This window comes from Canis aureus, chromosome 19 (assembly GCF_053574225.1).
Source record: "Canis aureus isolate CA01 chromosome 19, VMU_Caureus_v.1.0, whole genome shotgun sequence".
Classification (NCBI taxonomy): domain Eukaryota; kingdom Metazoa; phylum Chordata; class Mammalia; order Carnivora; family Canidae; genus Canis; species Canis aureus.
The window spans coordinates 45,041,057-45,063,468 of record NC_135629.1 but is presented as its reverse complement, the minus strand read 5'-3'; the positions used below and the strand labels follow the sequence as shown (position 1 = coordinate 45,063,468).

The 22,412-nt window shown below is 47.7% G+C and overlaps 2 protein-coding genes across 4 annotated transcripts in view; one reads left to right on the top strand and one right to left on the bottom strand.

The window, feature by feature from the left end:
• The window catches only part of SUGP1 (SURP and G-patch domain containing 1), a 31,496-nt gene extending 20,630 nt beyond the window's left edge, over nucleotides 1-10,866 (bottom strand). Inside the window, exons 1-5 of the mRNA XM_077859261.1 lie at nucleotides 10,634-10,866; nucleotides 8,556-8,730; nucleotides 4,468-4,568; nucleotides 2,464-2,664; nucleotides 263-386 (exon numbers count right to left, since the gene is read on the bottom strand). Coding sequence (XP_077715387.1) covers nucleotides 263-386; nucleotides 2,464-2,664; nucleotides 4,468-4,568; nucleotides 8,556-8,730; nucleotides 10,634-10,667 — 635 coding nt within the window. The 5' untranslated portion in view covers nucleotides 10,668-10,866. The remainder of the gene's footprint in view (nucleotides 1-262; nucleotides 387-2,463; nucleotides 2,665-4,467; nucleotides 4,569-8,555; nucleotides 8,731-10,633) is intronic.
• A 111-nt stretch (nucleotides 10,867-10,977) lies between these two features.
• Nucleotides 10,978-22,412, top strand: part of MAU2 (MAU2 sister chromatid cohesion factor) — a 27,291-nt gene continuing 15,856 nt past the window's right edge. For 2 of the 3 annotated variants that reach the window (XM_077859263.1, XM_077859262.1), the window contains exons 1-5: nucleotides 10,978-11,298; nucleotides 18,390-18,407; nucleotides 18,806-18,871; nucleotides 19,546-19,641; nucleotides 20,819-20,913. In XM_077859263.1, the coding sequence (XP_077715389.1) occupies nucleotides 11,023-11,298; nucleotides 18,390-18,407; nucleotides 18,806-18,871; nucleotides 19,546-19,641; nucleotides 20,819-20,913 (551 nt within the window). In that variant the 5' untranslated portion in view covers nucleotides 10,978-11,022. The remainder of the gene's footprint in view (nucleotides 11,299-18,389; nucleotides 18,408-18,805; nucleotides 18,872-19,545; nucleotides 19,642-20,818; nucleotides 20,914-22,412) is intronic. The other variant, XM_077859264.1, reaches the window with a different exon arrangement.

The window sequence follows — 22,412 nt, the reverse complement described above, 5'->3', positions numbered from 1 at the left end:
AAGAACGTTGTACAAAAGCAAGCTGATGAGCAGAGACACCTCGATGAGGCCCAAGACTAAGTCTCTGCACCATACCGGAGCCCCTGTGACCTCTGGTGTGAGTTCGAAAGCACTTGGAAACTCGGAACAGTGCCTGGCCCGCGCGAGCAAGCACCCAGCCCCGACCAGCCTCAGTAACCAGTAAGGTTTTACAAGAATGCACATACTACTGTGTAACAAGAACATTAAGAAGTGGTGGCCTTCCCCTCCCAGAAATACTTACGAAAACGCCGGGTTATCCTTGTAGTTCTCCATAGCTACTTTTTCTAACTCGGGGCCTCCTTCTGCCACAAAGCGGGCCAATTTCTCTATCACTTTCCGAGTCTCGGCTCCCTCTGGGGGTGAAACTTTAAGGAGGCTGTCAGTACTGGGGTTCAACTCACACACCCCACAGTCAACAGGCACACTCTTTCTATGGACCACAACGACAGAGGGGTGGGGGAGAAGAGGGTGAAATGCGGGAGGTTGTCGGCTGTCCTGGGTCCAAGCACAAAGCACTGTGACGATAGGGGAGGCAGTCTAAACAGTCTTTGTGAGATGCACTGTGTGGGAGAGAAGTTTGTGACCCCCTAAGAGACCAAGTTGATCCCCAGGCGGGGAGGGAGATGTCAGAAAACATAGCCAGTCTCCTCCTTTTTAATGAAATGCTTAATTCTTTTATTTACCGGGGTTCAGTTTAACAAACTGGTTTCCTGTCACCCTTCAGAGATGACAAATTCCTTTTTAAAGCATCATTACAAACTCTGATTTGAACACATTGAGTTTCAATCCATTTTGAATGTATCAGATAGGTTGATCCATTGCAATTTATGTCATCACAGAAGTTCAATTGTCCCCTCTGTGGCTGGTAGAGCTTCTTCAAGCTGGCTCCTGAGGCCTGTATGCCTGATCCCAGGAGTCTCTGGCAGCCTCCTCATTATCTGCTGGGATAGGATGCTTCAGGATCATCTCCTACACTTCCTGACCAAACCTAGAACCAACCATTTCTCCAAGAAGTCTTGGTTTCCATGAGGGAGAAAGTGTGTTTTCAGACCACCATCTGGGTGCTGGGGTACTCACTGCAGCAGACTTAATCATTACCTCAGGGCCTTTACAGTGATAAGAACTATAAAAATATTCTTCTTGTATTTGTATTGGCCTCCCCTTTGATCAGCATGGAACTTGCTTTTGTATTTTATTGCTGGCCTATTCCTGAGGCATCTGCCAGCCAATTTACAGCTCATGTCCCTTTCATGAGCACTCTTGGGAGAAATTTCTCCCTGCCACCACCTAGAAATGTTCACTGCTCTCAGCAACAGGGCTAGACACTAAACCTGCAGCCAAACTTACTCCCCTTGTTGCTATGGCTGCCAGGAAGCTGGGGGATGGGAAGTCAGGAACCTGTGGCCTGAGGAGGACCCTCAAGAGGTTGCAGGGACTTTCTGTACCCACCTTTCCCCCTAGCCTTACACTCTTCCTGAGTGCCTGGCAATGACCCTGACCTGGTTGTCATTTACAGGTGCTTTTCTGAAGCCACATCAATAGCAGGGCACAACAGGCCTCAATGACCTTGAGACATTCGCTTCCCCCTTGTAAAGCATCACTTCCCAGTAGAGTACTGTCAGAACCGCCAGAATGCCTCAGGAAACAGCACCTTCTCTGGATCCATTGTTGCCCACTGATCTGCTCAGATGCATGGCCACAAGCCAGCACCCTCATTGAGAGTAGTAAGTCTGAAGGCTGTCAGAGCAGGACTATATGGTTACTTCAACCTGTCCTCACCAACAGGGTGATAGGACTGTGTCAGCCAGTCTGAGGCCGAGGTGGCCTAGGCCTCCACATGGTTCAGGAGGCACTGAGGCCTTGTTCTGAAGGTGGATGGAGTGAGACACAGTAGGAGTGCTGCCACCACCACCCTCCACCCTCCTACACTATAGGGCCTGGCTTTCCAAGAAAAATGACCATCTTTCCCCTGGACAAGATAGCATACCCTCCAACCTGTAGGCCTGTACGTCTGGCCCAAACCAGTGGGGACAATAAGTCACAATGGGAAGACGTGCTTCTGGTTCTCAGAGGGTTCAGAAAGTATGCACCCAGACAGGGGAGCCATGGAAGCTCTTCCTCTCATGTTGGGACAAGGAAAGACACAAGTGAATGCTTCTCTGAGAATGCCCCTGCCCTGGCTGGATACCAGACCATAAGGGTGGAGGATGGTTCCCACCGTTCCCAGGATGAAGTCCATAGCCCCTCCATACTTCCCTTTCACTGATCCCCATACCCTTTCTTCACTCCTCCGCCTCCCCCAGTGGGTCCCACACTGGCTCAGCCTGGAGGGCTGGTGGCCCCGCCTACCATGAGCCACACTTTCCCCACTGACCATGGGTCCCACCCATGTGGGGCCGGAGGGGAGATGGTCAAAGCAAGGTGGCAGCTCCCGCACCCTACCTTTGATCTCCAGCCACTGCTCGTAGTCTTCCTCCTCATCCTCATCAGGAGACTGGAAGACACTTGGGCGGCTGGCCACAGGCAGCTGCTTGGCATGCACATAGTTCTTCACCTGGCCTGGTGGGCTGCTGATGAGAGGGGGCCTCTTCCCGGTGCGAGGGAGTACTCGAGTGGGGGCACTGGGTGTGCTGGGTGGGGCATCTTGGGATGGAAGGAAAGACACCCATGCTCAAGGTCTGTGATGCACATTTCCCCATCTTATCACCTAACACATATGCCATGAGAGTACTAGCTGAGTCCTTGGCTTCCAGCATGGTGACTGGCAGGGGGTGGGAACTCAGGATGCCATGCTCATTTTACAGAAGAGGAGACTAAGGCTCAGAGAAGAACAACTTGTCATAGTCACCCAGCTTGGACAAGAAAGGCTCGGCTTTGCAGGCAGCAGCTCCCTAACACCTGCGCCCAATGCCCAGGGATGTGCTAGCCCTTCTGGATAAGGCCCAAATCCCCACACCTGGCTTACAACCATTCCCTCTGTCAGTGGCAAGCTAGAGACAGCCTATTGGGGCTTTTCCAACATAGCTCCTGGCCTGAGATCCTGCAGTAAAGGGCTGATACAGTCCTTCCTCCCTCTCTGTGGGTGACTTTGGTCTTAGGTTAATTTTCTTAGCTGTTTTCTAGAAAAACTGACAAAGACTGAAGGTCAGTTGTTCTGCCAGCAACTTTTTTACATTAAAAGTAAGCTGACTGAGGGGCACCTGAATAGTTCAGTCAGTTAATCATCTGATTCTTGATATCAGCTAGGTCATGATCTCACAGTCTTGAGATCCATTGCTACTACATGCTCCCCACTCAGTGGGGAGTCTGCTTAAGAGTCAATCTTCCTCTGGGACGCTTAGATGGCTCAGTGGTTGAGCATCTGGCTTCAACTCAGGGCATGATTCCAGGTCCGGGGATTGAGTCCCACATTGGACTCCCTCTGTCTATGTCTCTGCTTCTCTCTCTCTCATGAATAAATAAAATCTTAAAAAAAAAAAAAAAAAAAAAAAAAAAAAAGATTCTAACTTCCTCTGCCCTTCCTTCCACTCCTACATATACATGCTCTAAAATAGACAGATAAGTTTTTTTAAAAAATTAACCAAACAGGTAAACTGCAACAACCATAGATTTGTGTGGGTTCCCTATAGTGAGGGATTCTCACATCCTGCATGTCCCATGGGGCTCCTATGGGCCAGGTGGCCCTCCTATCTATGGATGGGGTCCCATCCCTCAAACCTAGCTGCTGCTCTAACCCACGCTGTGGTCCCACATCCCTGGTGTTGGTTTCTAACCCTTGAGGGAACTTCCCTAGAATAATCTGAAACTGGCCCTCGTAACTCAGAGAGCACTCCAGATTGGTAAGTAGCAGTTGTAACAAACAAAAGGAACTTATATATGAGCCTTGTTTTGGGCAGTAGCAAAATGAATGGATCCCCGTGCCTACCCACCAAATCGTAAAAATGTATGGAGATCTTAAGTGGGTTTGGTCACATATACACACAGATATTCTTAATACCACATCATTATCTCAAGGCTATGTGCCTGAAATAGCTTCTGGGAGAGGGAAAGACAAGGGGAAGCCCACATTTCAAGTACAGGGGAAGCGGTCAGAGGCCTCTGAGTGCCAGCCAGGGTCCAGCTCACTAGTCAACTAGCAGGGACATCTTTTCAATGACATTCCCCAACATCCAGGGCATGTTCAGTCATGCCCCTACCTCCCTGGATTGAAACCTAGCTTATTTGGCTCTGCTCCTATCAGGTAAGCACCTTGAAGGCTGGGTCAATGTGCTACTCCTGGCACTTACTCTAAGGACGAACAGAATTCATCCCAATGAATGTGGGGTGATAGGAATGAATCTGAGGCAGGACCTGCTATTTCTGTGATGCCCAGGGACCTCCAAAGGTGAGAGCCAGCAAGGTGAGCCTCAGCAGAGGGAAACTCAGAAAGCAGGTAACAGCACTCACCTGTACTGGTCTGTGCCTTCTGTAACTTCAGAAACTGCTGCAAGAAGCTGCCATCATTAGCAAACTTGTTGGAAACAGAAGAGTTGTGTGCATTCGCAATTCTAGACCCAAGACAGAGGACAGAGGGTGAGCCATAAGAGGAGGGGCAGCCGTCTGCCTTGCCCATCTCTGACCCACCCACATCTACCCCAGCATTCTCACTTAGTGGAACCCAAAACCCTCCCCTAAAGATGTCTAGGGACTACTGAGCACACAGAGCAGCCTTCGTATTAAGATGGAATAATTTTGCTCTAATCAAAGAAATACTGTCTATATTGATGTTATTGTTACTTGCATATCGACCTTTCGGGTTCAAACAGTATCGCCTTTCTCTCTCTCTCTCTCTCTGTGTGTGTCTCTCATGAATAAATAAATATAATCTTTAAAAAAATCTGTTGTACTGATCTAAAAATGGAAACGTCAACAAAGAGCACTAGTTTTATAAGATAAACACAGGACTTCCATAGGGCAAATGGAGCAGCCCTGTAGTTAAAATTTTAGAGATAAAGTAATAAAGTACAACACTAAATGAAAAACAAAGCAGGATATAAAACAAGAACTACAGGGGTGGTTAAGTGTCCAACTCTTGATTTCTACTCAGGTTATGATCTCAAGGTTGTGAGACTGAGCCCCGCTTGGGGCTGTGCAATGAGTGTGGAGCCTGCTTGAATTCTCGCTCTCTACCCTCCCTTAATCTTCCCTTCAAAGAAAACCAAACAACTACAGTATGACCCTATTTATGTCAAAACATATCTGAATTAAACTGTTAGAAAAACCCATCAAAATGCAACCAGCACTGTCTCTGGGTTGCAAGGCTATAACTGATTTTGTTTTTTTTTTAAAGATTTTATTTATTTATTCATGAGAGAGAGAGAAAGAGAGGCAGAGACATAGGCAGAGGGAGAAGCAGGCCCCACGCAGGGAGCTCAATGTGGGACTCGATCCCGGATCTCCAGGATCAGGCCCTGGGCAGAAGGCAGAGCTAAATCACTGAGCCACCTGGGCTGCCCTGATTTTAGTTTTGCCTTGTTTTCCTCTCCTTTATTTTCCATGAAGTCTACCATATACATGTAAAGTTGTGTTTTTTTTTTTTTTTTAAGATTTATTTTTTAGAGAGAGAGAGAAGGAGAACATGTACATGCGTGAACACAGCAGAAAGGGGCAGAGGGAGCAGGAGAAAGTGTCTCACAACCTGAGATCACGACCTGAGCCAAAACCAAGAGTCGGATGCTCAACTGACTATACCACCCAGGTGCTCCTATAAAATATTTTTTTAATACCGAAGAGAAGGTTCTGATAACCAGCCTTTGCATTAAGTAAGTGTAGACTCTGGCAACCCTGGCCTTGTCCTCAAACTGTAAGTATCTCCCTCGAGAGGGGCAGAAAGAAGGTGAGGATAACCAAAGACAAGAAAGTGCTTCAGGGCAGCAGCAAGATAGCAAATGAATCCCACTTGAAAACCATCCATTAATAGATAGTAAAGGATATTATGCAGCCATTAAAAATGGCTTGATGAATACACAAACAAAATGGGGTCCATCCACACAATAGAATATTATTTCGCCATAAAAACGAATGAAATTAAAAAAAAAAAAAAAGGAATGAAATCCTGGCACATGCTAAAAAGTGAACAACCTTCAAAGCATTATGTCAAGGAAAAGAAGCCAAATACAAAAGGCTGAATGTTACATGAAATATCTAGAATAGGTTAGTCCACAAAGACAGTAAATTAGGGGCAGCCAGGGGCTGGGGAAGGAGGAAATAGGGAGTGAATGCAAATGGGTATTGGGTTTCCTTTTGGGATGATACAAATGTTCTAGAACTAGATAGTGGTGACGGTTGCATGAATATACCAAATGGCTGCTGTGAATATAACAACAACAAAAAAAAAAATCACAAAATTATACAGTTTAAAAAATTAATTTTGTGGCATAATAATTACATCTAAATAAGAATAAAACTTAAAATCTATGATGGATCTAAAGAGTTCTAATGCAGGAACTGGAGGGTATTATGCTGAGTGAAATAAGTCAATCGGAGAAGGACAAACATTATATGGTCTCATTCATTTGGGGAATATACAAAATAGTGAAAGGGAATAAAGGAGAAAGGAGAAAAAATGAGTGGGAAATATCAGAAAGGGAGACAGAACATAAGAGACTCCTAACTGGGAAATGAACAAGGGGTTGTAGAAAGGGAGGTGGATGGGGGTGACTGGGTGACGGGCACTGAGGGGGGGGCACTTGATGGGATGAGCACTGGGTGTTATTCTATATGTCAGCAAATTGAACACCAATAAAAAATAACTTAAAAAATTAAAAAAATAATAAAATATGTATATACTGAAAAAAAAAAAAGAGTTCTAATGCAGGGAAAAGCTTTTCTTTTAAAAAGTTGAGGAGGGGATCCCTGGGTGGCGCAGCGGTTTGGCGCCTGCCTTTGGCCCAGGGCGCGATCCTGGAGACCCGGGATCAAGTCCCACGTTGGGCTCCCGGTGCATGGAGCCTGCTTCTCCCTCTGCCTGTGTCTCTGCCTCTCTCTCTCTCTCTATCATAAATAAATAAAAATTAAAAAAAAAAAAAAAAGTTGAGGGGGACATAGTACATGAAACTTATCACAACTTTGTTAAACAAAGCAAAGACATGCAAAGGGAATATAATAAAACAGTTATCTTGAGGCAACCTGAATGTTCATTTATTCAGTAAGAAATTCTAACACTTGTTGTTCTAGGCTTTTACTGTTAAGAAAATAACCTTATTTTTGGGCAGCCCGGGTGGCTTAGCAGTTTAGCACCGCCTTCAGCCCAGGGTGTGATCCTGGAGACTCAGGATCAAGTCCCACATCAGGCTCCTTGCATGGAGCCTGCTTCTCCCTCTGCCTCTATCTCTGCCCCCCCCCCTTCTCTTTCTCTCTCTCCCTCTGCCTATATCTCTGCCTCTCTCTCTCTCTCTCTCTCTGTCTCTCATGAATAAATAAATAAAATCTTAAAAAAAAAAAAAAAAGAAAAGAACCTTATTTTCAAAGCTACCTGTATTATGCACCCACTCACCTGATGCTCCCTTTCAGCTGCCTGATCCTGGTGCTAGCATCCAGCTGCTTCTAAGAGATATACTTGGAAGCACATCTACAGATCTCTCCCATTTTGTGCAAGGCTTTTCATAACCCTCAGGTGACAGCCCATGAGCACAGTGACTGACAGATCACTCCATATATAGTCCCCACATTCATGAATGCCTCGGAGATCCCAGGCTCCGGGTTTCCATAAAAATAAGCCCTAAGTCCTGCCCTCAATGAGATGCCACAGGTTCTTAGAAAAGGTGGGAGCTGGGACAGCTTTATAGAGGGTTTAACATATTTCATGCTTTAGACCCCAGAGGAAGGGGCCCACCTCTGTCAATCTCCAGCCTGAAATTCTTTGATCTTGTCATCCTAATCAGACCACCCCTGCTCAAAATTCTTGGGTGCCCTGAGCATTTCTCAGGACAGGCAGGAGGAAATTGTGCCTGATCTACCTCCTGCTTGGCTTTGAAACACCTTTGATCCAAACAGCTTGAGCCACCTGACACACAAGGGCTCTCTTCTCTTCCTGCCTTTTGCTAGATAGGACTTTCCCTGGTTCCTCAATGGGCTGGCTCTGAAAACGTAGAGCCTCTGCTGGGCCCCCACACTGGCTGCTGCACTAAGGAACATGCTGCCTCATGTTACCCACTGGCAGCTCTGGGGGTAGAACTGACACCCCCTTTGTTAGTAGACTGTAAGCCCTGTAAGGGTGGAGATGGGAGTCCGGATTTTTGTTCTGAGCTACGTTTCTGGCCCCTAGCCCACAGGTGGTCAGCAGTAAATAACTCGTGAATACAGGAAGGCCTTCCTCTGAGCTCCCACAAGCCCCTCATTTGTCTTACCCCTGAGCCTCCTGAAAGAGAGCATCTGTGTCATTCCCTGCTTCATCAGGTTGTGGCCAGGCGCAAGAATACCCTGATTGCTCTTGAACACAAAACCCTCTGCCAGGGACCCTCTAAGACTGAATCCAGCTGCAGGGGGGCACTTACTCGCCAGGATGTGGGGGCTGAGGGCTGATGACCACCTGATTCTGCTTGGCTTTCTGCTCCATTTTGGCTTCAATTTCACGTTTCTTCTGAGCAATGAGCTCTTCCTGGTGAAGGATGTTCATGTTCATTTTTCCAGACTTGGGAGGAGCAACCCCAAACCACCGGTTAGCCTTTCCTAAGGAGAAAAAAAAAAAAGCATTATCAGAAATCATCTTTACTCCACAAACATGTCCAGCAGCCGTTACAGGAGCAGCCCAGTTGCTGCTGCCTGCATCAACTGACATTCAAACATCTATTCCTTCATTTGTTCCGTGAACATTTACGTAGCTATGTACTAGGCGCTCTGCTCAACCAGAGAAGGGGTCTCTGCCCATGTGGGTCTCACCTTGGGCTAAGAAGGCAATAGACTTACACCCAAAAAGTAGCTACAAAATTGAAAATTGTAGTAAGAGCTCTTTGCTAGAAACCAAAAAAAGGGGTTAGAAAAATAATAGAGAAGCACCTTATACAGCTAAGGCAGCCAGAAAATAAATGTTAGAAGAGAAGACATTTAAACTGAAACCAGAAAGATAAAGGGCCAGCCTCCTGAAAAGCCACATTGGGAGCTATCTGGGCAGAATAAGGAGCAGTCACAAAAACCGAAGGCAAAAAGAAGCCTGATATACAAGGACCAGCAAGGACCCAGTGTGGCCAGAGTGGACTGTTCCAGGAATGGAGGTACAGGTTTAAGATAGGAGTCTAGGGATCCCTAGGTGGCGCAGCGGTTTGGCGCCTGCCTTTGGCCCAGGGCGCAATCCTGGAGACCCGGGATCGGGTCCCACGTCGGGCTCCTGGTGCATGGAGCCTGCTTCTCCCTCTGCCTATGTCTCTAACTCTCTCTCTCTCTGTGTGTGTGACTATCATAAATAAATAAAATTAAACAACAACAAAAAAAGATTTAAGATAGGAATCTAGGTTTTACTTAAAGGGCTCTAGGGAGTGACAGAGTAGTATTAACCTGACCAACAGTATTTTTAAGATCATTCTGACTACTATTTGGAGAGTGCATGGCAGCAGCAAGGAGACCAATGAGAAGGCTTGCTGGCTCCAAGTAAAAGATGATGGTGTCTTCGGGTGAGGGTGTTAAGTGCAGAGATGGAGAAGAGATCTCAGAGGCTCCCCATGGGACTCAGAATAAAATCCAAATTCTGTAAGTTGATTTTCAGGGAAAGGACTTGCCTTTCTTACTTCCACTTCATTCTTGACATTCTCAGAATGACAAGCCCATCGCACCACAAAGACTTGCACTTGCTATCTCCCCTCTGCGTGGAAAGCTACCCTCCAGGCCTTCCCATAGATGGCATCTCCCCATCTCAAATGTGTTCTGCTCAAAAAGGGCTTCCTTGGCCACCCAGTATCAGCAGCCTCCACTCCCATGCTCTCACATCATTATACCTGTGTCTCTGCAAATATTTCTTCTTGATGCATTGTTTGACGTCCCAGTAGAAAGTAACCTTCAGGAAGGCAAGACCCTTTTGGGTTACCACTGCATCCCCAGCGCCCAGCATAGTGCTTGGCACACAGTATTTGCTGAATGGGTGAATGTATCCCAGGCTGGGGTGAAGGGGAGCTAGGGTTGGGAGAGAGGGAAAGGCAAGGCTTGAGGTAAAGGGGGTGGGGGGTGGGGCTCGAAACACCGAAAAAAAAAAGTCTTAGACCAGTTAGAAAAAGCAGCTTTTTCAGAAAGCTGACACAGGCCAGACAGCAGCTGCTACGAACAGGGGGGAGCTGGACAGTCCAAGGTTGCTGCTGTTTCAGGGAGCAGAGCTCTAAGCAGTCCTGAAGGCGATTATTTCGGAAAGGGAGAGCAGGGCCGACCCAGTGACGGCCTCTACGGAATGCCGGGCAAACCAGGCGGTGGGGGCAGCAACTGAGTCTGGGGTCTCGGGAGACGGGGAAGATGCAGAAGCCGCCGCTTTGGAACGCCCTAAGGTCTGAGGCGAGGGGCCGGTGGGTCGAGCCTGACCCGAGAGAACGAAACGGGGACGTTTAGCGCGGCGGACCCAGACCGGCGCTTGAGGGTAGGCGGGGGCTGTTACCTGCAACATCCCGGTTGTCCATCTTGAGACTCATCCAATCCCACAATGCTCCCGTGCCACTTGAGAAGCCTTGTTATAGTACGCATGCCCTGATGGGAGATGTAGTCCGTGACGGTCAAGCAAGTCCCGCCGCTGAGTAGATACCTGGGGTTTTTTCCCAAGGAAAACAAACCTCAGTCTATTGGCAATCTCTGTTCTCAGTCCCGCGGACCAAAGGGCATCGACTTTTCGCACACTGCCCCGGAACCGCAGCCGCTCCAAAGACGAACTACATATTCCAGAATGCTCTATGCAGGAGCTCTCGCGAGAGGTGTGAGAAGGGCCCAGCCCCGCCCCGCGCGCCTGCTTCCGCCTCCCTGTGGCGGCGGCTTGTTGTTGTGGAGGCCAAAATGGCGGCTCAAGCGGCGGCGGCGGCCCAGGCGGCGGCGGCCCAGGCAGCGCAGGCTGAGGCGGCCGAGTCGTGGTACCTGGCGCTTCTGGGCTTCGCCGAGCACTTCCGCACTTCCAGCCCGCCCAAGATCCGCCTGTGTGTGCACTGCCTACAGGCCGTGTTCCCCTTCAAGCCGCCGCAGCGCATCGAGGCCCGCACGCACTTACAGCTCGGTTCCGTGCTCTACCACCACACCAAGAACAGCGAACAGGCGCGCAGCCACCTGGAGAAGGCGGTGAGCGCGGACCCGGCCGCGAGGGAGGAGGCACGGGCTCTTTCCGGGGCCTGGGCTGACGGACTGCGACCCCAGCGGGCAGGGGCCGTCTGGCCCCTCTTCGGGTACCTGGGGCGCGACTTCCGCACGAGCAGCAGGACCCCGAAGCCGCCAGCCTCTCAGGGGACCCGAGGGCCTCTCTCTGTACCTTACTTAGCGTCCCTAGTGACAGGCAGGGCCCCAGGACCCCGCTCAGGGTATTGGAGAGTTGTCTCTTATCAGGAACAGTAGGGTCCCCAGATTCTCCAGGATTTCAGGAGAGTATCATCTGATGGTGCCTATGGGAAGGCCACCAGATCGGCCAGTGGGTCCTGCAGCTTCGAGCTCCTCAGGGCTCAGCCCCGTGAGCATCAGCTTGAACGCTCCCTCCTGAAGTGACTCAGGATAGGGCAGGGCCAAGGTGACAGTCCAGGCATCCCTTGAAAATCTTAAGTTTGGTCTCTCAGGCAACCTAGGAAGCATCCTCTCCCTGGACCTGGAAGTCTGATAAGTGTCTGGAGGGTATTGTGCCTCTATCCCTAGTGCAAGGTGTCATAGATGGGAGGCAGAGGCTCAGAGAAAAGAAATTAAAATCCTGTAAGGCAGAACTGAGGGGGGCCTATGTTCCAGAACCATTTTCTACCATGGGGTGGGGTGGGATGGGGGGGGAATCTCCAAGCTCTTGCTCTCTTTGTATCCATGGTGACTTCTCTTCCTCCCACCATGCGTTAGTCTATCCCCTTCAGAAGAGAGACCTCATCCCCCTATCTTGACTTGTGGGATTTTGGTGCTTCAAAGAATGTGGGAAAGTGGCTGTCATTGTGCCCCTTCTGGCGTTGGCATTGTTTCTTGTCATAGCAACGCTGTGCTCCTGTCAGACCAGGCCTCCATTTGCCGTTTACCTGGCCTTAATTTGGCTTAAGAGATTTCTTTTAAAAAAAAAAAAAAAATCAACTTAAGTTTTTAAAGTGTATTCATCTGAGGTAAATCCCAGCCCACCTATGTCTAGTCATGAATTACCTTTGGGAGAATATCAAAGAGTGTAAAGAGTTGGAAGGGGACTTTAGTCTTTGCTTGATCACCTTCCTTGTTTTAGGAGTGAGGCAGTATGGGTCTAGAGAGATGAAGTGATTTGCCCAAAGCTACACATCAAATTATTAACAAAACTGTCTCAAATTTGGGCTCAGGATCGGCAACTTCAGTGCCTAGACAATAAGTCATTATGGTTTTTATGAAGTTTTTTTTCTTCTCTTCATTCAGCAGATATTTATTCAGTTCACACCAGGTGCCAAGCTCTATTCTAGGTGCTGTAGATCAGTGATGACTAAAATAGTCCCTGTCAACATGAGCTTATGTTTTTTTGTGTGAAGGAGACAAACGTTAAATGTGTAGTAAAAGGTTAGGCAATGATAGAAGAACCATGGAAAATATGATCCAAGGTGAAGAGATGGGAGTTGATGGGGAGCTTTTTTTTGGCAGACGTAGTGAGGAAAGTCTATCTGTAGGAGTGACATTTGAGCAAGCGTGAATGGGATGGGGAAAGCAAACCTGGAGAACGACTCAGGATGTCAGGTTAATCCCAAGAGATGCCTGAGCTGTGACCAGTTGGTGTAAGGTCTCTCCTGGGCAGTGATGAGGCTGAGATCAAATGGAGCCCCAGACTTCCCTGGGTGTGGGCATGTTGGAGACTGACTGCTCAGGCCTCATGGCCCAGTGCTTTCAGTGAATTGGGGTCCTGAAGCTCTCCCTTCTCTGAATTAACAACAAATCTTGCCACCCTCTTCCCTTGTCTTGGGGGGTCATTCAGTCCTTTTTTTTTGAGCAGTGGTTCATAGTTGTATGTATTGTCACATTTTGCCTACCCAGTGCTGTGGAGGGGAAGCTGCCATGCCTCAGATTGCTTCCTTGGAGCCGCTGGGCTTCTAGATCCATAATTTAAACCATTATGCTTGTGAAGTGCCTTCCCTTGATTTTACAGAACCCTGAATCTTATGGGGTTTTCCACACAGCCACAAGGTCCCCCTCTTTAGCTCACACTGACATTGTACTTGGAAATCCCTTCCTTCCTGTCAGTTGCATCCCTAGCTAGGAATTTGTCCAGTTTTCAGTTAAAGTGCTTTTCTCCATGCTGTTTTCTTCTGCAATTGTATGTAATTTCCTATTGTGTTGCAACACAAGCATGTTTCTTTAATCTTCGTTCTTTGTTAGTCCTGTGATCCCCCCGCCACACTCAGGCTGCTGTCAACTTCGTTCCTTTCCCAGGTTCACTCAACAAAAAAAATTATAATACGTTCTTCTTTTATTAGTGGTTTGTTTCTAGTCCTGAAGAGCAAATGGCCAAATAGGTTTCCATTTCTTTTTAGGGAGTCAACCCAGAATATCAAAAAGCATTTTTTAAAAGATTTTATTTATTCATGAGAGACACAGAGGGATAGACATTTTGTGACTGTTTTCTCCTTGATCATTCCTCATGCTGTTTTCTGAACTAATTTTCTGTAACTTTTGAGTGCTTCAGGTAAAACTTTCAATGGGCCTCCTCACTTACCACCACATTTGGTTTCCTTCTTACCATCTCTTCTGTTTTCTCTCTGAGAAACCCCCAACCTCCTTGGTAATCAATTTTTTTTAATATAAAGTTAGATTACCCTGTTTTTGCTTCCCATCAGTGTCTCATTGCCTCAACTGCATTTGTAAACTTTGTAGAAGGAAGGTATTATCTGCTTACCCACCAACTTCATCCATTCTATCAACTTTGAAAGAATCATGTGTTCAGTGTTTCCATCAGAGGTATGGAGGATGTTTCTCTCTTTGCTCAACAGCGTTCTCTGAGGTCACATCTGTTGGTCTCTTTGGCCCTTGCAAGCCCTTGAATCATCTGCTGGCTATTTCATTCCCCTCGATCTGCTCAGCAACTCCTGTAGCTATTGTGGCACATGACTGAACACTTCACCTGAGAGTCTCCCCCTTTTAGATTATAGTTTTAGCAGTGGTGTGTGTGTGTCATTAGGATTCTTGGCTGCTCAACTCCTGGAGTAAATAGTTCAGGATTAGAAGAGATGTTGCTTTACTCAGAAATCTCTTGGCTAGAGAATTTGTGTAGCTGTTTTCTGCAGATTCTTTGATACTGTGTTCCTTTTCATTTCATTTTCACCTTGGCTTTCCTCTTGCTACACACCTGCTCTTGTTTGCATTTTCAGTCTTTTCTTGCCTTATTTTCATGCTGTCTTTCCAGCAGACAGTTCCATTTTAGTCATTTACACATCCTCTGTGGAATCAAGAGAATCTACGTGTCTGTACTTAGTTGTGTATCTATACGCCATTAACTAAACTTTTTTTTTTTTTACGATTTTTTTACTTATTTGTTAGAAATGGCGGGGGGTGGGGTCGGGCGGGGAGGAAGCAGGCTCCATGCAGGGAGCCTGACGTGGGACTTGATCCCAGGTCTCCAGGATCACACCCCGGGCTGAAGGCAGCGCTAAACTGCTAAGCCACCGGGGCTGCCCCCCATTAACTAAACTTTTGATCATGTTTCTTTTTATCCCTTGGCCTAGAAAATGCATCATCATCTTAAACATCGCTGATTTGAAAGCTAGAGAGGAATAAATGCTACTTCTCTACAATGAATTGTTCATTATTTTTTATTACCCAGGTAGTCTTTCTTTATACACTGGTTTCTTCTCACTGTAATATTCGTGTCAGTGCCATGTTTGCTTACTCTTTGGGTTCGGAATGGAGATGCTCTTTAATGGTAGTTTTGCTCCCTGACTTAGAAAGCAGCTCCAAACTGTGCCATCTAGATGCTTGTTAATTCTGCTTCCAGGTTTACCCTGAGAATATCTGGTTTACCTTCTCAGCAAGTGATTAAATGCTTCCTTTCTCTTCTTCAGGCCCCAAAGGGCTTAGTTCTCAGCCTTTCATCACCAGGCATGGCTGGAGTATATCTTTTATCCTTCAGCATCATGTCCTGCCAAATTGCATATCCCATCTCTGGGAGCAAAACCTTGTGCAAAAGCTGTATTTTCAGAGTTTGGCATTAAGCATTTTCATGGAAGAGTGATCTGTGCTTCCTCCTGTCTTCATTTCTATTTTCTTCACTCTCACTCTCGGAGCCTCCTCTGACTTCAGGATGTGAAATCTGTCTAGGAACCATCCTTTCACGGTTCCACCAACTTGTCCTGCTGCCTCCCCTCCAACCTCTGATTTCTTCCTGTTCCTGCTTAGAAATCACTCAAGTATTGTTGTCACCTTCTACATGCCAGGCTCTGCATGTGGTCTTCTCAGAGACACTATCTCATTGAATCCTCAACAAACCCATGAGATAGAGACCACTTCCAACTTGCTAATGACAGTGTTGACAGGGGGTTTCTCATAGTCAAGGTCACACAGCAGAAGGAGGCAGGCTGGCTCTTAAGTACTGTACTTACATCCGAAAAGAGTTGCAGTCCATAACTATTTTTACACATTTTGATGATTTAAAAGCCGATCTTAAAAAAAAACAAAACAAAACAAAAAAAAAAACACAGGTTATTTTGATTCTGAGGTAATAAGAAATCTTCAAACACTGTCAGCCCTGGATGGAATCTTCCAGGCATGAGAGATGTGCTCTTTTAGCCTATCCACCCTTCATGGCTTGTGCTGGCCCTGTGGTGACCCTTACTTTCCCTGAGAGTCCCAAGGTAACCCCAGGGACTTCTGGTAATTTATATCCCTGTCCCGCACCTGCAGGTTGCCCAGCAGTGAGATCTCTTGCTTTGGCTTCTTTCCTATCGTAAGGAAGGAGACAAAAACTATTTTTTACTTATTTTTATTTTTTAAAGATTTTATTTATTTATTCATGAGAGAGAGAGAGAGAGAGAGAGAGGCAGAGACATAGACAGAGGAAGAAGCAGGCTCCCCACAGGGAGCCCAATGAGGGACTCAATCCCCATACCCTGGGATCATGCCCTGAACTGAAGGCAGACACTCAACCACTGAGCCACCTAGGCGTCCCTAATACCTATTTTTTAGTGTTGCATAGTAAAACATATGGGTCAGTTAGCAACTTTGAATAAAGTAGCACCATTAGATAAGGTATTCTATATATTTAATTGTAAGGTGTATTTTCTGATGTGTCTATGTTTCTGGTTTGTGAATTTATGTTGCAAGATACAGAAGTGAAGTCTTATGTCTGTCTGGCAGTTGTTTGACTGACAGTCTTGGGAAAGTGACTGACTCGCCCTGACATGGGACCACTCCTGCACAACTCCTGGCCCAACCATGTCCCCAGTCACACAGTTTCCTCCCCTGGTTTCCCATCTCCTTCCAACTGGAAGCCTTCAGGAGCTTCTCTCACTGCCCTGACCGTCCCTGTGTAGAGTAGTGGTTTCTGTAGAAAGCACACTCTGACTTCTGTATTTACCAGTTGCATTGACATCACCTGTGTGGTTGAAGCTGGCTCCTCCCCGTGAGGACCCTGAGCCCCTGTTGTCCCTGCTGCAAGGGGGTCCTTGAGAGGGGACACTCAAGCTGGCTGCAGAGTGCCTTTTGCCTGGGCCCTGTGTGTGTGCACATGAATGTGTGTCAGTCAGGAGCCCAGTGGTGCTGGAAGTTGTGGTCTCTGTTTCTCTCTGCCTCTCCCACAGTGCCCCCTCCTGGCCTACTTGTGTTTTGCAGGCAGTGAGTCTCAGTCTTTTCCCTGCCTCTGACTTCCTGGGCCACCATTCACCCTTGGCCCAGAGGCATCTCTAGCCCTAAGACCAGCAACTCTATGGCCCCTCTTCCTCCTTTCACATTCCCTTTACTGCCTTTAGGTATTCTTAAAACCCAGATTTGATTGGGTGCTTCTGTTTTATGCCTCTGACTGGGAAAGGCTCCAGGAATGATGTTGGGGCATTCTCATTCATAGGCAGTGCTGCCACACAAATGGCCCTGATATCATTGGGCCTTCCAGCCTAAGCTTCCTGGGCCTCTGCCTTTTTCCTAGGCTCTTCTCTACCCAGAGCACCTTACACTCCATTTTGCTTAGAGACAACTCACCCTTCAGGGCTCAACCCCAGGCATCATCCCCTCCCACACACTGTTCTCCCACGGAGCATGGTGAGTCAGGGTCTTCCGTTTTGCTCTGAATCTTTCTGCCAGCAATTGGCAAGGCTCTGTGAATGTCTGTAGGATGAGTGGGTTGGCAAGAACAGCATCTGGTGTATGCTTGGGTCCTAGGTGGTCTGACAGCATGGTTGGTGTCTTTCATGTAGTGGACTTGCCCACACACATCCTGACCGCCACCTCCTGTTGGAACATGGAGCTGCAGGGCACAGCAGTCCCCAGGGAGGAGCATGTCATGTGCTGGTGTGCATGCCAGCAGAGGGTAGGACAGTGAGCTCAGGTCTTAGAACCATCCTTGCTACCCCCTGGCCATGTTTGTACATACCACTCCTTCCTGGAGCACTCCTGCTTCCACTTTCAGGCTAACTTTGCTCATTTTCAAGCTTATTTATTTCTTTATTTATTTGAGAGAGAGCACAAGCAGGAGGGAGGAGCAGGCTCCCACCTAGCCAGGAACCCAATGTGGAGCTCAATCCCAGGACCTTGGGGTCACGACCTGAGCCAAAAGCAGACACTCCATCCACTGAGCCACTCAGGTGCCTCCCAAGCATCTTTTAAATGTCATTTCTTCCAGGAAGGACTGACACCTCCAGACCCACTCTCCAGTTGTAATTGATTCCTTGTATGATGTTTTTTTCCGACTATCTGTGTACTGCAGTGAGTGGTACACAGGAGCTTTCAGCACACTTCCTTCTGGAGTGTCTCTGCTATGGTAGGAAGGGGGCTCTGAATCTGACTTGGGGGCTGACAAGATAGAAGACTCCTGTCCATAGGGGAGCAGGTACTCATTTTCTCTCCCTCAGCTGCACTCTGGTTGTGGGATTGCAGAGAAAGTAAGCCTGCCTTTTCAGGCCAAACAGGCCACCTTCCCACTTAACTGAACACCTGCAGCTTTTGGTGACAGGACAATCTGTGTAAACCCCAAAGTAGAACCAGCAAGTAGCCACCAAGTATTTAGCTGAAAATTAATCCTTTTTTCTTTTTCTTTTCAGTGGTTGATATCACAGCAAGTATCCTTTTCTTGTTGGTACCATTCCCTTTAAGGAAAGCTCCATTAAAAAAAAAAACCATCCACCAAGATTGTACTGTAAATTTGAATCCTCCCATGAAGCACTCCACAAAGATTTAGGCTTTGCCTCACCTGAAGAATCCCTTCTTCATTGTGGCTACCCCTACAGACCAACATCCTCTCCCAGGATGCCATGTTTCTCTTTGTACCCTGTCATCTAGCTCTACACCCAGCTGGCACCAACCATGGGGATTGCTAGAGGAGTAGGTGAACTTGAAGTTTCAGAGCAGGCGGGAATGTTCCAGTTCCGCCAGCTTCTGCAATGTAAGAACCCCAAGTTGTGGCCTTTGAAACTGACCTCTTTGCTGTATCTCTCCTTCCTTAACTGGATGTTATTAGATCCAGCAGTTTGAAGATGTTAAATTTGAAGCAGCAAGTCTTTTGTCCGAGTTATACTGTCAAGAGGTAAGAACACGTGAAGGTTTCTGAAAGCAAAGTCACTCTCCCTATATAGCAAAGGCGCAGTGGCAAACTGAGGCTCGGAAGTGGACTGCCTTCTTGCTTTTAATGCTTTCCATTACTTTTTTACTTCCTATACTGTGCATAGAGCATCCACGGGTCATCACTTGCTAATGAAAGCCAGCAAAATCTTTCTACCAAAGACTATTGGAAAATAGCCTTATTCCTAGGTTTCCTTGTTCCTAGCAAATCTGTATGCCTTCTTAACTTGGTTTCTAATCTCAGGCATAGCTGGAAATCACCTTTCCCTCCTTTAAGCAGCCACACATGAGGCTCCCTGAGTAGCAAGGTGTGCATGGTTCACATCCCTGGCCCCTCTCTCTGGTTGCAGAACAGGAAAGATGGCAATTTGTCTAACTTGACTGTTCAGGATTTTGGACTAAAGCTAGTTTCCAGTTTAGTTCAGTGAGGAGTTATTTTAAGAGCAATGCAAAAACTTCCCAGCCAATGAGTGAGTCCAATAAAGTCTTTTCTTCTTTTAATAAAGTAAATTGGCAACTCACAATTCCTTTGGTGAGCATGAACAGGAGTGGCCTTCTGGTGCCACAGCTGCTACATAAGGAATCCAGCTTGCTTGCCGGCTTGTTTTTTCCTCCCCAAACTTGACTGTTTCCTTTCAGAATTCTGTAGACGCAGCAAAGCCACTGCTGCGGAAAGCAATCCAGATCTCACAGCAGACTCCATACTGGCACTGCCGCCTGCTCTTCCAGCTTGCTGTGAGTACTGGGCCTAGCCAAGAAACATGGGTGCTCTGCAGGAGCCGTGACCTTGGGGCAGACCCGCCCAAGTACAAATAATAAACTCCAGGACACACAGGCTCCCCTCAGGCTGCTGCACTGAATGGGTGGGGACATAGGGATGTTGCTTTTACCTGCTAACTAGCCTCTGTCCTCAGCAAGACACTCCCCCACTCCCCCATCAGCACCCAGGGTGATGGTGGGAGTGTCCATCCCCATAGGGACCAACACAGGGCCTTGTCTTCGTGTTCTCTTCCCTTCTGGTGCTTCCTTTGACCTGTGTTCATTTAAATTTAGGGAACATTTCTAGCTAGTGGCCCACTGTGTTTTGTAAAAGCTGAGCTGAGATTCCAAGGGACTGATTCCCTATCAGGCAATGAGTGGCTGAGTCAAGCCTAGACTCCATGAAAGTCCCCCACCTGGCCTCCCTTCAGTTCCCCAGACATAGGTGGTCTCTGTGCTCTGAGACTACTCCAGTGGTGGTGGGCTTTCTCAGGCTGGGCCTTCTGACTACAGTGGAGAGGCTGCCAACTAGGGGTCGGGAGAGAGGATGGGTAGGCTCTACTGTGAGGCATATTCTTTTTTTCTGGGCTCTACCTCCCCTTCATTGGCTGGCCTCCAGTCTCTCCTGTCTCAGAACCAGCCTGCCTACCAGGCTGCCCTTGCCCACCCTCCATGATAGCTCTGTCACCTGCCTATGCAGCCAAACTGTAAGTCACCTGTGTTGGTGGGTGCTGCGTGCATGCAGGAGCCCAAGCTCCTGACCAAGGCCCAGCAAGTGTATCTTCCTTTGAACCTATTAAGGCTTTTCTGTTTGAAACAGCTGTAGACACTTATCCCTGGCTGCCTCCCTAGTGACTAGCCCCCAAAGATGATCTGCAAAGCACACGATACACTCACAAAATCTTGGGGGTCTGTGCCTGTTAACTGCTGTCTGTGTGAGCCAGGAAGCTTAAACAAAGTATGCTGTAGACCAGGAGGAGTTCTATACTCAAAGCAATTAACGTGATGAAATAATTTAGTTGATGTAGCTCAAAACTGACCCTGAGACAATTTTGTTGGTATGTGGGGAAGGTTCACTTTTAAGCTACCAGCAGAGCACTAAGGTCAGGTACTATGTACTGTAAAGCAAGTGTCATTGTTCTCTCCTCTTTAGCAACTGCATACACTTGAGAAGGACCTGGTGTCAGCCTGCGACCTCCTGGGTGTAGGGGCCGAGTATGCCAGAGTTGTGGGATCTGAGTACACACGGTAGGCACCTCTGTCCACACCCCTCTCCCTCTTACTTGGAAATGGCTTGGCTGTCTTGTTCTGGACAATAAAAAGCATTGGCATTCTGTCCTGAAACGAGGATCACTTTTGCATATAGTAAAAAACATGCAGATTAAGGCAACACGAGACATCTCTTGCCCTATTGATTCATGAAGTTGGGAGGGGAGAATTGACTGACCAGGGGAACGCAGCCTGTTTTCTCAGTGCTAGCATGAATCTAGTATCTCTTTTTTTTTTTTGTTTTGTTTTGTTTTGTTTTTGAATCTAGTATCTCTTAAAATGAAAAGTACTCATATGATGTGCTGGGCTGGTCCCCACAGATGCAAGGACAGTGCTCCCAGAGGGTCTGCTTGGCAGTGCCTATGGGCAACCCCAGTGTCCCTGCTCAGGGTTCATTGAGGAGGGCTTGGGTGTACAATAGGAGACAGAGTAAGTGGGCCTTTGTATAAAAGAGGGGACATATGTTCATGTTACCCACAGAACTGCTTAGACCGCAGTCTGGAGACTGGTGCTCTGGGGTCAGAGGCCACTGGTGCTTCATTATGTACCCTCTGTGAAGGCCTCCAGTCTGTCTCTTTTTTCCCCTTAAAGAGCTTTGCAGTAGACAGGTACCAGGCAATGGGGCTTTTATTCTGTTGTATGCATTAGGGTTTTGTAAAGTTCCCTTTCCTGGGGACTGATCTTAGGCCATGGAGTTGTTGGGAAAAAACTGTCCCCAACTCTGTCCTCTGAACTCTAGACTTGAAAGTGCCCATAGGAGCGCTTGGCTATCCTAAGGCTGTCCTGGACCCTTGGCCACCCTGAGAGGGCATCTGTCACACACACTGGCCCCCTTTGTGCTATAGCTGTCACTGGGTTTGTGGTGATACTTAGGCTCTACAGGGCATAGGGACAGCTGAACACTATGCATATTCACTCAAGAGTGTCTCCTGACCAGGCTTCTGTGTGTTGTAGACAGACGGCCTGGGTGGGCTCCATCAGGGCACAGTAGCTGCAGGTCACTTGGCCCAGAACCTCTGACCTAGGGTGATAACGTGTGTGACACCATGGGAACCTTAATACAAAGTTCCCAGCCTTTAGATTTTGATGGCTGGACAATGGGCAGGTAGACTCTAGGGTCTGCCTGCCATGAGGTAACAACAGAGAATGGCGTGGTATCCTGGAACATAGACATCTGTTTTTCTGTGTGACTGACCTCCCCACCTCAGTCTCCCAACCCAGAAAATGGGGAGAATGGCACCTACTTGATTCTGCCAACACTGGTGAGACAGAAATTTTGATGTTGAATAAACTAGGGGCCTATGGGCTGGGATTCTTGAAAGCAGCAGCCCCTGCCTCCCACCAGCATGCTGGGGCACCTTGGGGTGAGCCTGTGTGCTCACCCCCTGCCCAGTGCCATCCACTGACGCGGAACCCCTCTCTACTGTCAGCCAAGGTGGAATTGTGGCATATTTGCATTCCATACTCTGCTCCTACAT